The 14,205-nt window shown below is 48.5% G+C and overlaps 1 protein-coding gene across 1 annotated transcript in view; it reads right to left on the reverse strand.

Annotated features, from left to right (window-relative positions):
• The window catches only part of ZNF341 (zinc finger protein 341), a 49,302-nt gene that overhangs the window by 12,294 nt on the left and 22,803 nt on the right, over positions 1-14,205 (reverse strand). Inside the window, exons 8-11 of the mRNA XM_049779158.1 lie at positions 12,035-12,228; positions 10,968-11,158; positions 9,147-9,355; positions 1,926-2,022 (exon numbers count right to left, since the gene is read on the reverse strand). Of these exons, the coding sequence (XP_049635115.1) occupies positions 1,926-2,022; positions 9,147-9,355; positions 10,968-11,158; positions 12,035-12,228 (691 nt within the window). The remainder of the gene's footprint in view (positions 1-1,925; positions 2,023-9,146; positions 9,356-10,967; positions 11,159-12,034; positions 12,229-14,205) is intronic.

Genomic DNA, 14,205 nt, shown 5'->3' on the forward strand with positions numbered 1-14,205 from the left:
AATACTAGGAGACAGTATGGGATGCTGGTGATCAAACCTGGATTGGCTATGGACAAGGCAAGCATCCTATCCACTGTACTATCTCTTCAGCCCACCCAAATTGGTTTTTGGGTCACCCCCAGCGGTACTCAGGGGTTCCTCCTGGCTCTACGCTCAGAAATCGCTCCTGACAGGCTCAGGGGACCATATGGAATGCCGGGATTCGAACCACCATCCTTCTGCATGCAAGGCAACGCCCTACCTCCATGCTATCCCTCGGGCCCTCAAATCCACACTTTTTTTTTTTTTTTTTGGTTTTTGGGTCACACCCAGCAGTGCTCAGGGGTTATTCCTGGCTCCAGGCTCAGGGGACCATATGGGGCGCCGGGATTCGAACCGATGACCTCCTGCATAAAAGGCAAACGCCTTACCTCCATGCTATCTCTCCGGCCCCCAAATCCACACTTTTAAGGTCATCATTAACCCCACTGAGTACAGTCCTTCTACAAAGCATTTCTGAGAGGTCAGAGAGAGGTTTCTGGGGCCGGGTAGGTGGCGCTGGAGGTAAGGTGTCTGCCTTGCAAGCGCTAGCCAAGGAAGGACCGCGGTTCGATCCCCCGGCGTCCCATATGGTCCCCCCAAGCCAGGGGCGATTTCTGAGCACATAGCCAGGAGTAACCCCTGAGCGTCAAACGGGTGTGGCCCAAAAACCAAAAAAAAAAAAAAAAAAAAAAAAAAGAGAGAGGTTTCTATTCCCCAGTTCTACACCTTAGTCAAATGACTAAAAGGTAGAGAAATAGAAAAGGAACAAAAAAAACTGTCAAATAACTAAATTAATGAAAAAAATTATTTTGGGCTGGATGATAGCACAGTGGCAGTGCATTTGCCTTGCACACAGCAGACCTAGATGGACCCAGGTTCGATCTCCAGCATCCCATATAGTCCCCCAAGCCTGCCAGAAGCAATTTCTAAGTGCAGAGTCTTTAGCACTGGTTACAGGAAGGATATTATTTGTTTGAATTAGGGACATGATAGGGTACAGAGCCAACTGCCCACTCTTTATTAGTTCTACATATCTCATTGGGACACTTGGCTTGCAGTGCTTGGTTTCCCTGTCAATAAAACGGGGGCAGTAACAGTTTGTGTAACTTCTAGGATTAAGTGAGACAACTCAGGGGAACACTCAGCATCTGGCATACTTCTCGCGCAATCCATGATACACTTTCATTTGGGGCTTCTGCCCTAGGTTAGTCTCATGCAAGGCAAATGCCCTACCACTTGCACCATCACTCTGGCCCCTCGGGACTATTCTTGGCTCTGTGCTTAGAGATTGCTGGCTCAGGGTACCATGTGGTACCAGGGATCAAACTCAGAACTTCTGTATACCAAATATGCTCTTTAGCCCTATAGTCCTGTATTTGTTAGTTTGGGGCATGAGGATGTTTTGAGACACTAGAATATAGGGAAGATGTTTGAAGACATCATGGCAGCCTTTTTTTTTGGGGGGGGGGTCACACCTGGCAGCGCTCAGGGGTTACTCCTGGCTCTACGCCCAGAAATCGCTCCTGGCAGGCTCGGGGGACCAGATGGGATGCTGGAATTTGAACCACCATCTTTCTGCATGCAAGGAAACGCCTTACCTCCATGCTATCTCTCCGGCCCCGGCAGCCTTTTTTGGGTGAAAAGACCAAGAGTTTCAAGGAGAATGATAATGATCCATTCAGACTGCTGAGCCCAGGCGAGACTTCAGTGCCTGAGTCTGACAACCCCTGACAAATCCTCCCATCCCGCTCCTCCCAGCCACATCTGGCCTGTGAAGTCAGCAGAGCAAGCAAACTTCCAAGAGGAAGTGGGGTCTGCAGAGACAACTTCCAAGTTCACCTGCACTCCTAGGGCGGAGAGGAGCAAAAGAGAGGGGGCAGTGGGGTGACAGGGGAGGGACTTACCTTCTGGCAGTGAGGACAGGGGAAACTGTGTGTAGCTGTCTGCAGGTGGTGCTCCAGGGCCTCGGGGGTAGAGTATTTGTTGACGCACTTGACACACCTGAGTGGAAAGAGCAGGAGAAGAGTTGGGGGGAAAGGAGCAGGAAGTGAGGAGGGAAGGAACAGGAGTCATTGGAGGAAAAAGCAGGAGGTGTTGGGGACGGGAAAGGAGCAGGAGGTCAAGGGGGAGAGCTGAACAAGCTCCCTGCCTGCCCACCCCCTGGCCTCCTAGGCAAAATCAGGTGTTGAATTCACTCTGCAAAGTGAGTGGGTTTTCATTTTTGTTTTCATTTTGTTTTTGGGTCACACCCAGCAGCGCTCAGGGGTTACTACTCCTGGTTCTACGCTCAGAAATCACTCCTGGCAGGCCCAGGGGACCATATGGAATGCCGGAATTCCAATCATTACCCTTCTGCATGCAAGGCATTTGCCCTACCTCCATGCTATCTCTCTGGCTCCCCAAAGAGTGTTTTTATCCTCATGTCTCAGGTCACTCTTCTCTGGGTACTAGCCCCCTCTGGCCTTCCCCTGAACACTCTCCATAAGGGAGCCAGGGAATGCTTTGACAAGGAACAGCAGGCCTGGTCATGCCCTGGATTGCCAGGTCCTACTATCAGTTCTTAGGGTTTCCTGGTCCTCTGCCTCCCTCCAACTCTGCTCCCCTCACTGAGTGTCCTCTCTATTTCGTCCTTTGCTTTTCCTCTGTTGGTGTTGCTTTGTCCAGAGGTCACACACTGGGAGTCCACACACTGTGTCATGGTACAGGGAGGGGATCATAATGCTGTGCTGACATTCAGTATAGAGTTGGGGGATAAGTGAGCAAACTCACAGCTTCCCACCATCAAGGCAGATGCTCTACTAATGAATCACACCCTCTGGCATTTTCAGGAATGTTTTATTTATTTATTTTAGGGGGGGTCACTTCTGGCAGTATTCTGGTGGCCACAAGGGACTCCGGTATACCATATATGCACTTGGTCCCTGAGCTATCTCCACAACCCTCCTTATTTATTTATTTATTTGGTGGAGGGGTCACACCCAGCTGTACTCAGGGGTTACTCCTGGTTCTGTGTTCAGAAATTGCTCCTGGCAGGCACAGGGGACCATATGGGATGCCAGGATTTGAACCACTGTCAGTCCTGGATAGGCTGCGTGCAAGGCAAATGGCCTACTGCTGTGTTGTCTCTCCAGCCTCTCTCCTTAGTGTTATAGAAGTGAGCTTATGCTCATTTCAGGGCCTTTGCAATTACTCATCCTGCTACCTAGAACACTCTTCCCCAAGGCTTCTGCTGGCAGCACCTTCTTGTTCTTCATATCTCAGTTCACTTGTCACTTCCACAGAGAGGCCCTCCTGAACACCTTATTTCCAGTTGCCCCAATTATCCCTGGAATACCCTATTTTGTCATCAGTGTTTTGCTTGCTTGTTTTGGAAGTCACATCTAGTACTACCCAGGGGCTCCTCCAGGATCTGTCTGTGCTCAGGAATCATACCAATCAATGTTTGGGAGTCCTGTGGTGCCAGGGATCAAAAGAAGGTCATCTGGGGACTAGAGCAATAGCACAGCAAGTAGAGCACTTGCTTTGCATGTGGCCGATCCAAGGCTGATCCCCGGCATCCCATATGATCCCCTGAGCCTGCCAGGAGTAACTCCTGAACACCACCTGGTGTATCCCATAAAATAAAAACAAAGCAAAAAAAAAATATGTACAGTTAAGAACAAGCTTGCAAGGCAAGCAACTTAACCTCTGTACTATATTTATTTAAAAAAAAATTTTTTTTGGTTTGTTTTTTGGGTCATATCCAGTGGTACTCAGGCTATGCACTCAGGAATCACTCTGATGGTGCTCAGAAGACCATCCGAGCACCAGATGTTTGATGCCAGAGATCAAACTTGAGTTGGCCATGTACAAAACAAGAGCCCTATCCACTGTACTGTACTCTTCCTACAGCCCTTTTTTTTTTTTTTTTTTTTTTGGTTTTGGGGCCATACCTGGCAGTGCTCAGGGGTTACTCTAGGCTATCTGCTCAGAAATTGCTTCTGGCAGGCACAGGGGACCATATGGGACACTGGGATTCGAACCAACCATCTTAGGTCCTGGGTTGGCTGCTTGCAAAAACACCCGCTGTGCTATCTCTCTGGCCCCACCTCCAGCCCTTCTTTAATTATTTTAATTATTATTTTAGGGCTACACCCAGGAGTACTTAGGAGCTACTCCCAGATCTATGTTTAGGGGCCACTTCATGTGTGTTCAGAGGACATGAAGCATAAGGGATCAATCCTGGTCTCTTGCACATAAAGCATGAACTCCAACCCATTGAGCTAGTTTTTTGGCTTACTGATTCTTATCTCTCTCTCCTCCACTAGCAAGTTTGCTCTGGAGGCAGAAACTATCCGTTCTATTGATAGACTGCTCTAGGCATCAAAGGAAACTTGAAGAAAAAAATCCAAAAGACAAGGCTCCAAGGTTGACATCTTCCCAACTCTGACCTCCATTTCTGCATTCACCAAATGGGTTAAGAATCCCAATTAGGGGCTGGAGAGATAGCATGGAGGTAAGGCGTTTGCCTTTCATGCAGGAGGTCATCGGTTCGAATCCCGGCGCCCCATATGGTCCCCTGTGCCTGCCAGGAGCAATTTCTGAGCCTGGAGCCAGGAATAACCCCTGAGCACTGCCGGGTGTGACCCAAAAACCACAAAAAAAAAAAAAAAAAAAGAATCCCAATTAGGGGCCTGGAGAGATAGCACAGCGGCGTTTGCCTTGCAAACAGCCGATCCAGGACCAAAGGTGGTTGGTTCGAATCCCGGTGTCCCATATGGTCCCCCGTGCCTGCCAGGAGCTATTTCTGAGCAGACAGCCAGGAGTAACCCCTGAGCACCACCGGGTGTGACCCAAAAACCAAAAACCAAAAAAAAAAAAAAAAAAAAAAAAAAAGAATCCCAATTAGATCTACCCTTCATATAATCATTTTTGGTGTAATTGGGGGGGGGGGCTGTTGTTTTGTTTTTTTTGGGGGGGGGCACACTTAGTTGTGATCAGGGCTTATTCCTGACTCTGAGCTCAAAATATATTATAAAACCTAGGTCGGCTGAATGCAATACAAGAGCCTTATCTATTGTACTAACTCTTGGCTGTCCACATCCTTTTTTTATTTTTTATTTTTTTCTTTTTTTTTTTTAGTTTTTGGGCCACACCCGGCTGTGCTCAGGGGTTCCTCCTGGCTGTCTGCTCAGAAATAGCTCCTGGCAGGCATGGGGGACCATATGGGACACCGGGATTCGAACCAACCACCTTTGGTCCTGGATCGACTGCTTGCAAGGCAAACGCCGTTGTGCTATCTCTCCGGGCCTGGCTGTCCACATTCTTAAGATTATCCCAAGAATCAAATGAGCCAACTTTCCCAAAAGATTTCTAATTACAAATGTCTATACACAGGTCCTACTTTTAACATCACATGATTGATATGCCTCCAAAATCGAAGCTTCAGGGGCTGGAGAGATAATATCAGGGGTTACGGTACTCGTCCACATAAGACCCACCCAGATTCAATTCCTGGCACTTAGGTGTGCACAAGTTAAACACTTGTCATGCATGCCTAAGGCCCTGGATTTAATTTCTAGCAACACACACCCACAAATGAATAAAAATTTTTTTAAGTAGCAGCTGTAAATCATAAGTCACTCTACGGAAGAAACATCCCTCATTTCCTTACTATGAAACCATGAGAAAGCAAGTAGACTCCTTTACCACCAGATGGCAGTGAGAAATATTCCTGCCCAAAGTGCTAGTCAGATCTGCCCAGGTTCTGTGCTCAACACACTTAGAACACCTTCCTCATCCCTCTTACAACAGAGATGAGGGCTGGAAGGACTGGCTCTCGATATGAAGCTCACCACATAGAGTGGTGAGTTTAGTTCGAGAGATGACTACACTAACTATCATGACAATGTTAATGAGTAAGAGAAGTACAATGCCTGTCTGGAATACAGGCAGGGAGGGAGTGGGTAAGGAGGGAGATGGGGGGCATAGGTGGTGGGAAGGTTGCACTGGTGAAGGGGGATGTTCTTTTTCTTTACTTTCCTTTTTTTTTTTTTTTTTTTTTTTTTTTGGTTTTTGGGTCACACCCAGCAGCATTCAAGGGTTACTCCTGGCTCTATGCTCAGAAATTGCCGCTGGCAGGCACAGGGGACCATATGGGATTCGAACCACTGTCCATCTGCATGAAAAGCAACCGTCTTACCTCCACACTATCTCTCCTGCCCCGGGGGTGTTTTTTGTTTGTTTGTTTGTTTGTTTAGGTTTTTAGACCATACCCAGTGATGCTCAGGGGTTACTCCTGGCTAAGCGCTCAGAAGTTGCTCCTGGCTTGGGGGACCTTATGGGACGCTGGGGGATTGAACCGAAGTCTGTTGTAGGCTATCGCTAGCAAGGCAGACACCTTACCTCTAGCGCCACCATGCTGGCCCCCAGGAGGTGTTCTTTTTATGACTGAAACCTAACTACAATCATGTATGTAATCATGGTGCTTAAATTAAAAAAAATAAATAAAAAAACAACAACAAAGATTACTCTTGAGCAACCCAGGACAGGTTCAATTCTTGGCATCCCATACGGTCCCTCAAGCTTGCCAGGAGCGATTTCTGAGCACAGAGCCAGGAATCACTCCTGAGCGCCACTGCGTGTGGCCCAAAAACAAAAACAAAAACAAAACCCCACTAGTCTACAATCTTCAAGTTCATGAAAAAGACAAAGAGAATGTAACGAAATACATCTCCAGCCTAAGGGAGACTAAAGACACACAACTTACTGCATGTATGACATGGATTAGATCCTGAGCCAGGAATAAAGCAAAGCATCTCTCTATAAAGGACATATAAAGCCTCTTTATAAAGAGACTGAGGACACAGCTCCATGGTGGAGAGCACATTCGAATGTCTGAGGAGGCTGTCACTGTGCTACCCGGGGAAACTTTTCAGAGTGAGGGATCAAACCCAGTTCTCAGCACACACAGCTGTGCTCCAACCCCTTGCGCCATCTTCTTGAATCCTACTTTAAACTTGAACTTCAATTTTAGGGCTACAGAGATAATAAAATGGTTGAGGCACTTGCTTTGCATGTGGCTGTCCTAGGTTTGATCCTAAGCACCACATAGGTTCCCGAAGCCCCATCAGGAGTGATCCGTGAGCACTATTGTGTGAGGCCAGAATAATAATAATAATGATAATAAAGCAAAATAAAATAACCCAGATCTTCTTATAGATTACAAACAACTGTATCTTGCTTTTGGCTTTGACTTTCACATACGTGCCTGCTAAGGCTGGAGAGAAGTATAATGGGTAAGTAGTTTTACCATATGCCTACCTAACCTGGGTTTGATCCCTGGTACCCTGGATAGTCCCTACTAGAAAGAAGAACCAGGAGAAAGCCCTGAGCGTTGCCAGGTGTGGCTCCAAAACACACAAACCAAAAGTGCATGCTCATTCTTTTCTCTTTTTTTTTTTTTTTTTGGTTTTTCGGGCCACACCCGTTAGATGCTCAGGGGTTACTCCTGGCTACGCGCTCAGAAATTGCCCCTGGCTTGGGGGGACCATATGGGACACCGGGGATCGAACCGTGGTCCTTTCCTTGGCTAGCGCTTGCAAGGCAGACACCTTACCTCTAGCGCCACCTCGCCGGCCCCATTCTCATTCTGAGCATCAGTGCACTGTCTTTATTGAAATCTAAATAAATAATACTTTCATAATTTTTTTGGTTTTTAGTTTTTCAGCTTTTGGGTCACACCCGGCAGCGCTCAGGGGTTACTCCTGGCTCTATGCTCAGAAATCACTCTTGGCAGGCTCAGGGGACCATATGGAATGCCGGGATTTGAACCAATGACCTTCTGCATAAAAGACAAATGCCTTACCTTCATGCTATCTCTCCTGCTCCTTTATTTATTTTTTTGTTTTGTTTGGGTTTTTTTTTTGATACTTTCATATTCTTAGCTTGGGAAAAAGAGTTTTTCTTAAGGTCTCCATTATCAACAAGGAAAGATTGTTTACTCTTTGGATGATGCTTTTTCTAGGATAAAAAGCAGCTAATCCAGGTTCCTTCCCAGCACCATGTATGGTCCCCCAAGCACTACAAGAGTGGGGAGTGATATTTGAGGGGCCAGAGAGATAGCATGGAGGTATGGTGTTTGCCTTGCATGCAGAAGGACGGTGGTTCAAATCCCGGCATCCCATATGGTCCCCCAAGCCTGCCAGGAGCGATTTCTGAGCATAGAGCTAGTAATAACCCCTGAGTGCTGCCAGTGTGACCCAAAAACCAAAATAAGTAAGTAAGTAAATAAATAAATAGAGTGATCTTTGAACACAGAACCAGGAATAATCCCTGAGCACTGCCAGGTGTGCCCCCACCTCAAAAAAAAAAATAAAAAACTGAACTGGGGCCGGAGCAGTGGCGCAAGCAATAAGGCATCTTCCTTGCATGTGATAACCTAGGACGAACCGTGGTTCAATCCCCTGGCTTTCCATATGGTTGCCCAACCCAAGAGCAATTTCTGAGTGCAAAGCCAGGAGTAACCCCTGAGTGTCATCAGGTGTGGCAGAAAAACTAAAATAAAAAAAAAAAAACTGAACAAAAACCAAAAACAATGGGGCTAGAGAGAAAGAAAAGCAGGCAGGGCATTTTCCTTGACTCTGGTTTGGTCCCCAGCACTCCATATGGTCCCCAGGCACTACCAGAAATGATCCCTGAGAATACCTGGAATGGCCCAAAAATAAACACAAAACTAAACTAAACTAGAAGATCTGCCATACTGAAGAACAACAGAAGACTTGGCTCCTTCCACCAGCACCAAGGCCCAGAAGCCATTTTGCAGCCTGGCACCATATTTCTCCAATAAGATCTCGTTGTTGCCATACAGTGAGATGATGGGGGACAGGGCCCGGAGAGATAGCACAGCGGCGTTTGCCTTGCAAGCAGCCGATCCAGGACCAAAGGTGGTTGGTTCAAATCCCGGTGTCCCATATGGTCCCCCGAGCCTGCCAGGAGCTATTTCTGAGCAGACAGCCAGGAGTAACCCCTGAGCAACGCCGGGTGTGGCCCAAAAACTTTAAAAAAAAAAAAAAAAGAGATGATGGGGGACAGACCTGGGCTCTTGGTGGTAGAGGGATTGGGGGGGTGTAAGAAGAGGCACATACTTATAGACGGCACTGTCCTTCTTGGGGCTGTGCTGTGGCAGGAAGCTGTGAGAATACTGGTGTACACCGAGGTCGTACAGCGACGGGAAGTCCTTGCTACAGAGATGGCAACGATAGCTCAGCTCCTCCTGGTGGCCCTTGATGTGTTCCAGAAATGTGTCTAGCTTCGGGAACGTCTGAGCACAGCTTTTGACCACACACTTGTACACCTTGAGGGAAAAAGCAAGGCAGGTGAAGGGAGAAGGGAGCCCAGATGGGGGCTGGAGACCCAGCTTTATTCTTTTCTGGCTCTGCGCTCAGGGATCACTCCTGGTGGTATTTGAGGGCCCATATGGACAGCTGGAGAATAAACCTGGGATGAACATGAGCAATGCAAACACCCTGCCTGCTGTGCTATTACTTTGGACTCCCACTTTATTCTGAACAGAGGGCCCTCTCCTCCCAGCCAGGCCTCCCACAATCCAGTTCCATAGGCTTCTTCTATTCTTTTTTTTTTTGGTTTTGGGGACACACCCAGAGATACTCAGGGGTTACCCCTGGCTCTGCACTCAGAAATTTTTCCTGGCAGGCTTGAGATGCTGAGGATCAAACTCAGCCTGCCAGGAGTTGGCCATGTGCAAAGCAAAAGCAAAGCAAAAGCCCTACCACTGTTCTATTGCTCCGGCCCCTCCATACTCTTCTTCCTCATAAAGTGACCCCCCCACTGGCCATTGGTGGTCATGTGCCCTATCAAAACATTTGATCCCTTCAGTTCCCCCATCCAAGTCCCCACCAGTTCACTTGCACCTTTTGTCAGCCATATGAACCTATTTTGTTTTCATCTTTTTTGGGTGTGCAGCAGTGTTCAGGATTTACTTTGGCTTTGCACTTAGGAATCCTATTGGGGACTATATGGGATGCCAGGGATAGAACCTAGGTCAGTTGCATACAAGATAAATAACTCATCATGCTATCCATTATACTATTGCTCAGACTCTGTGAACCTTCTCTTGCCAATGATATCCAGGGGCCTGAGTGGTGATGCAAACTGTAAGCCTTGCCTACGCTAGCCTAAGACAGATCGAGGTTCGATCCCCCAGGGTCCCATATGGTCCCCCAAGCCAGGAGCCATTTCTGGCATCACTGGGTGTGGTCCAAAACCCAAAAATAAAATAAAAGTAAAAAATTGTAAAAAATATCCAGAAGAGGAAAATCCAGAGACAGTAAGAAATTACTAGTTTCCAAGGGTTGGGAAAGAAAGGAACAATGACTCATCTTAGGCACAAAGTTTGCAGGTAGGAGGCTTGGTTTTAATCCCCAGCACCATGCAGTCTCTGGATACTGCCAGAAATGATGCTCGAGCACAGAAGTGACCAGATGTAGCCCCCAAACTAATATTAAAAAAAGCCTTTCCTGGGCCCAAAGAGATAGCACAGCGGCGTTTGCCTTGCAAGCAGCCAATCCAGGACCAAAGGTGGTTGGTTCGAAGCCTGGTGTCCCATATGGTCCCCCGTGCCTGCCAGGAGCTATTTCTGAGCAGACAGCCAGGAGTAACCCCTGAGCACCGCTGAGTTTGACCCAAAAACCAAAAAAAAAAAAAAAAAAAAAAAGCCTTTCCTGCATGGAATTCTTTCTGACTCCAAAGAAACGGGTTTCCTGTCTTACTCCCAGCATAATGACTGGGGAAGCAGCCCCCTACAGACAGATGAGAAGGAAGCCTGATGTGGAGGACAGTTTGACAGGAGGTCAAAGTCACTAAAGGTTCATGCCTGTTGTGTTCAAGACCCTAGGCAAGGCTCATGACCATTGTCACTGTGCCCCGTCCCTCCCCTCCTCGCCTACCTGCTCGTTCTTATGCTGGGTCATGTGGGACTTGAGCTGGAAGTAGGTGCTGAACTTGCTGGGGCAGAACTGACACAGGTAGGAGCTATCGATGAGGACTACCTGCTTGGTTTCCAGCTTGTCTCCCTCCTCCTCACTTGCTGCAGGGATGGCCTGGGGCTGAGAAACGCTTGACAGGCTCTGACCCAACCCTGTGAAGAAAGCCAAGGCAGAGCAAGAGTCAGGAGAAAGAGAGAGAGGGACAGTCCCTCTGGAAAGGATTCTTGTGTACTCTCCACACCAACCTACCATCTGCCTCGGACGTGGGCTGGGACACAGCATGCACCTGCACACGGCGGGCACCACTCCCAATGGGAAGATGCTGAACTGCTTCCATCTCCTGAGAAACAGCTATTGCTTAGCCCCCGCCTAGCCCTTCCCTCAGACATTCTCCTCTGCAACTGTGAAAAATCCCAAACACACACACAAAAAAAGAAAAATCCCAAACACGACGCTTAACTGCTTATCACGCCTCCTCAGCTCCCTCTTCTAGTCACAGGCACCTGCTCAGCCAACCTGCCCCCGTCTCGCTGAGGACAAAGGTTCCACCTCCACCTTGCTGACTCATGGCCTGGCCCAGAGTCAGGTCGGATCAATGGGTGCAAATGGCCAATGCTTTGTTGCTGGGGATCACAAGGAGCCCCAAAAGACATGGGAGGTAAGGTCTCTTCTCCAAGGAATGCAGGAGACCTTGGAAGGCACAGAGAATGGGGCTCACAGCAGAGGGTGAGTTCCCAAGATGTCTCAGACACACTGGGCCACATAAGAAGGGTCTTAGGGACCAGAGAGATAGCATGGAGGTAGGGCATTTGCCTTGCATTTAGAGGGATGGTGGTTCGAATCCTTGCATCCCATATGGTCCCCGGAGCCTGCCAGGAGCGACTTCTGAGCATAGAGCCAGGAGTAACCCCTGAGTACTGCCAAGTGTGACCAAAAAACAAACCCCCCAAACTCCCCCAAGAAAAACAAACAAAAAAGGGAGCTACAGGAGAGGGTAAGGAGAGTGTGTGCCCCCTATTTCTACCCACCTGTGCTTTCCTCCTCCTCCTGCCTGTTGGGGTTCAGAGCCATGACCTGGACAGTGACAGAGTTCCGGGAGACAGTGCCCCCACTGCGCCCGGGAGGCCACACCTTGTGGGTCTGCATGTGTTTCTTGACGTTGGACTTCTGGGCAAAGGCACGGCCACACGCAATGCACTGGAAAGGCTTCTCACCGGTGTGGCTGTGGGGAACAAGGCCACTTACTCGCAGCCCCATACCCCCTGATTCCCAGGAAAGCCCAGATCCAGCCTCCTTAGGCAGCTGGCCAGGGTTCTGCCACTGTGGCAAGCCCCCTGCTGCTGGCCTACCAAAGACAAGACAGATCAGGCTCTGGTGATATTCCAGAGCTGCTGAACCCACCAGCCCTGGTGCTTCCCTTCTCTGCCCATTTCTGACTATGAGATAAAACACTTCGTAATGCTTTAAGTCATTTAAACAGAAACTTCTAATATAGAAACCTCTACTACTTCTAAAACTTCTCATATTTTGGGGCTGGAGAGATAGCATGGAGGTAAGGCGTTTGCCTTTCATGCAGGAGGTCATCTGTTCGAACCCCAGTGTCCCATATGGTCCCCCGTGCCTGCCAGGAGCAATTTCTGAGCATGGAGCCAGGAGTAACCTCTGAGCACTGCTGGGTGTGACCCAAAAACACACACACACACACACACACACACACACACAAACTTCTAATCTTTCTAGGGCTGGAGTGATAGTGCAGTGGTAGGGCGTTTGCCTTGAGCGTGGATGGACCTCCTTTCGATCCCCGGTATCCCATACAGTCCCCCATGCCAGAAGCGATTTCTGCGTGCATAGCTAGGAGTAACCCCTGAGCATCACTGGGTGTGGCCCCAAAACCAAAATATAAATAAATAAATAAAACTTCTAATTCTTTTTTTTGTTTTGTTTTTGTTTTTGGGCCACACCCGGTAACGCTCAGGGGTTAATCCTGGCTATGCGCTCAGAAGTTGCTCCTGGCTTGGGGGACCATATGGGACACCGGGGGATCGAACTGCGGTCCGTCCAAGGCTAGTGCAGGAAAGGCAGGCACCTTTCCTCTAGCGACACCGCCTGGCCCCAAAACTTCTAATTCTTTTGGTTTATTCATTTGGTTAGTTTTAGGGTCACAACTGATGATCCTCAAGACTCACTCCTGGCCCTGTGTTTAGAGATCTTTCCTGGTGGGGATTGGATGACTTTATGGGGTGCTGGGGATTGAACCTGAGTTGTATGTATGCCAAGACAAGCGCCCTTCCCACTATTGTATATCTCTGGCCTGATTTATTTTTCTTTCATTTTTTTTGTTTGTTTGTTTTTGGGCCACACCCGGTGTTGTTCAGGGGTACTCCTGGCGGTCTGCTCAGAAATAGCTCCTGGCAGGCACAGGGGACCATATGGGACACTGGGATTCGAACCAACCACCTTTGGTCCTGGATCGGCTGCTTGCACCCAGAGATTCTCAGGGATTACTCCTGGCTGCACTCAAGGATCACTCCTGGCTGACTCAGGAGACCATAAGGGATGCTGGCAACTGAACCTGGTCAATTGTGTGCAAGGTAAGCCTATACCCCTGTACTTTGGCCATAAGCCCAGGAATTTCAGGGGGTTGTGCTTTGTTTTTGTTTTGGGGACATTCCCAGTGGCACTCAGGGGGTATTCCTGACTCTGCGATCAGAAATTGCTCCTGGCAGGCTCAGGGGACCATAGGGGATGCCAGGGATTGAACCCCGGTCCATCCCGGATTGGCAGCATGCAAGGCAGTCGGCCTATCACTGTGCTATCACTCCGGCCCCAGCCCAGGAATTTCTGAAGAAGAAAACATTCCAGTGTCACAATGCAGTGCTTGTACCATTACTGAGTATTTTCCTTCAGATTCACTCACTGGGGCTGAAAAGCTAACTCTAAGGACTGGGATTCATGCACACAAAACCTGCGTTCAGTCCCTTACAACATGGTCCACCACCAAGAGTAATTCCCCACACTCTGTCCCCAGAGTGAACCTGGGAATAGCCCCTGAGTACCATAAAATAACCCCAAAATTCCGTTCACTGTTTTTAGGGTATCTTATTTTTCTAGGCCACACCCAGAAGTGCTTGGAACTTTGGCTCTGCACTTGATTGCTCCTGGTGGGCTTGGAGGGTGATATATGGTGCCAGGGATC

The sequence above is a fragment of the Suncus etruscus genome, chromosome 9, assembly GCF_024139225.1.
Source record: "Suncus etruscus isolate mSunEtr1 chromosome 9, mSunEtr1.pri.cur, whole genome shotgun sequence".
NCBI lineage: Eukaryota > Metazoa > Chordata > Mammalia > Eulipotyphla > Soricidae > Suncus > Suncus etruscus.